Source organism: Aotus nancymaae, unplaced genomic scaffold (assembly GCF_030222135.1).
Source record: "Aotus nancymaae isolate 86718 unplaced genomic scaffold, 86718_ANA_hifiasm-v0.15.2.pri h1tg000025l, whole genome shotgun sequence".
NCBI lineage: Eukaryota > Metazoa > Chordata > Mammalia > Primates > Aotidae > Aotus > Aotus nancymaae.
In genome coordinates, this window is record NW_026988438.1 from 19,875,228 (window position 1) to 19,877,269 (window position 2,042).

At 40.7% G+C, this 2,042-nt stretch overlaps 1 protein-coding gene across 1 annotated transcript; it reads right to left on the reverse strand.

The window, feature by feature from the left end:
• Positions 1-341: 341 nt before the first annotated feature.
• Positions 342-1,347, reverse strand: LOC105716301 (non-histone chromosomal protein HMG-17-like). The gene has a single exon (XM_064380300.1). It carries the CDS (start codon positions 1,259-1,261, stop codon positions 989-991), a length of 273 nt encoding a protein of 90 aa, XP_064236370.1. The 5' UTR covers positions 1,262-1,347; the 3' UTR covers positions 342-988.
• Between the last annotated feature and the right edge of the window lie 695 nt (positions 1,348-2,042).

The window sequence follows — 2,042 nt, forward strand, 5'->3', positions numbered from 1 at the left end:
GGGTGGTTTTATTCTAGCAGAAAAAGGTAAAATTCTTGTACACTATAAAAATACCAAGTTTAGATTGATTAACCATTTTAAAAAATTCTTGTATTCATCATGCATTTATGGAGTACCTTGTGTTTTTGAAGTAATGCATTCTCTAAACAAGAATTCTTTTTTTTTTTTTTCCAAGCCAAACTGTATCCAGCTTTATTAAAGATACTTTCCATAAACAATCATGGTATTTCAGGCAGGACATGGGCAGACAATCATTAACAGTATACAACAACTTTCAAACTACCTTCTTTGATGGACTACCAAAAATCAGAAAGCCACTATAAAACCCAATGAAGTCTTCATCTGATGCTCTGAACAGGGAAAGTTTAGAGTGAGGGTTGACATTTCACATTTAGCATGTTGTTTAACAACTTTTCACGAGCCGACCCTGACTTTCAGGAAGTGAAATGAAAATGGCAGAATTTATCTGAAGATCCACAATCTAGAAATGGAATCACTGTTCTTTTGACAGGTGCCATCTCAGTGGCATCACTGGCAAGTCCAGATTGCCTGACACACTGGTAACAAATGACTAGGGGTCAGGTCCCAACAGATGTCTGGGCTTAAGGGAGTTAAGTCTATGCTGAAAGACGGAAAGGGAGAAGAGGACATAAAAACGAATTTGTTTTTCCACACCACAAGGCTTTTGTGTGCCAAGGTGGCCATATGTGTCAAAGTCAGGGAATCCCTCCTCCTGGTAGCCAAGAGGAAGTCTCTCAAAACTAGAAGGGAAAGGCATTTCCCCACATCAATCTAGCTTTGGAGACATTCTATTAGTGACATATGCCCCTTCCCCCAAAACAACAATGAAGTGTTCTGTGTGCTAACAACATAGCTTAAAAAAAAAAAAAGTAAAACAAAATTCTGCATTTTTATAAAACTTGATGAAAGATAGTATTTCAAACTGTACAGTCACCAGAAGTACACAGTTATCAAAAATGCACACACTTCACTTGGCATCTCCAGCACCTTCGGCTTTCTGTGCCTGGTCTGTTTTGGCATCTCCATTTTCTGCAGGGTTATTCCCTTCCTTGCCAACATCAGCTTTTCCCTTTTTCCCTTTGGGTACCTTCTCTCCCTTCTTTGCAGGGGCCTTTTTAGGCTTGGGCTCTGGCTTTGGAGGAGCAGGTTTAGCAGACAACCTCGCGGATCTTCTCTGTGGTTCGTCCTTCACCTTGGCTTTATCTCCTTTAGCATCCCCTTCAGCCTTTCTCTTGGGCATGGTGGCGACGGCGGCGGGACGTAGGCGCTGGGCGCGGGATGCAGCAGCGCGTGGGCTTTGGTCGGTCCGGGGGTCGTTCTCGCCTCTTCTTCCAACAAGAATTCTTAAACTCTCTCTGCAAGTAACTTATATTTTCACTCACATAGGCCATTTTACCATAGCTAATCTATTAAAATGTTAGTCATTAGAGCAATGGCACTACACTAGTTGGCCATATTGGCTGGACACATCTGTCTGCTCTTGTCAGAATATAAAGCTATGTGAAAACAAAGGAAATCAAAACTATGTAGTTAACTTTTGTTCACCACTCAATCACTAAATTATTCAATGTCTATAGAAGATCACTTAAACTTTCCCTCTCTTTTCTCATTGATAAGCCAAGGGTTATTATAAACGTCTTACTCACCGCACTAGCTAATTTCAAGGCTCAATGGTAAGGCCCAAATGAGCCTTGCCTGTGGCTGATTTATGTCATATTGAAGAAAACATGGTGTCTGGACTTGGAGAAGGAGAAAGGGATCTCCCATAGGTTGGGTGATCTTACACCAAATTTACAGCAGCTGAAAGAGGCAGACCAAGAGGTAGAAAAAGAAGAAAGCAAGATGCATAATCTATGGACAGTATTAGAGAGAGAGAGAAAAGAAACCCAACAACCTACTGAAGAAAATGCTGAGAAAGAGAGTGGAGTAAAGTATAAGGGCAAAGATAGAAATAAGTAGAAAAGTGTTACATGAAGGAAATACCAGAGTTGGTTTGGACTTGACGATAAGGACATTAAAAA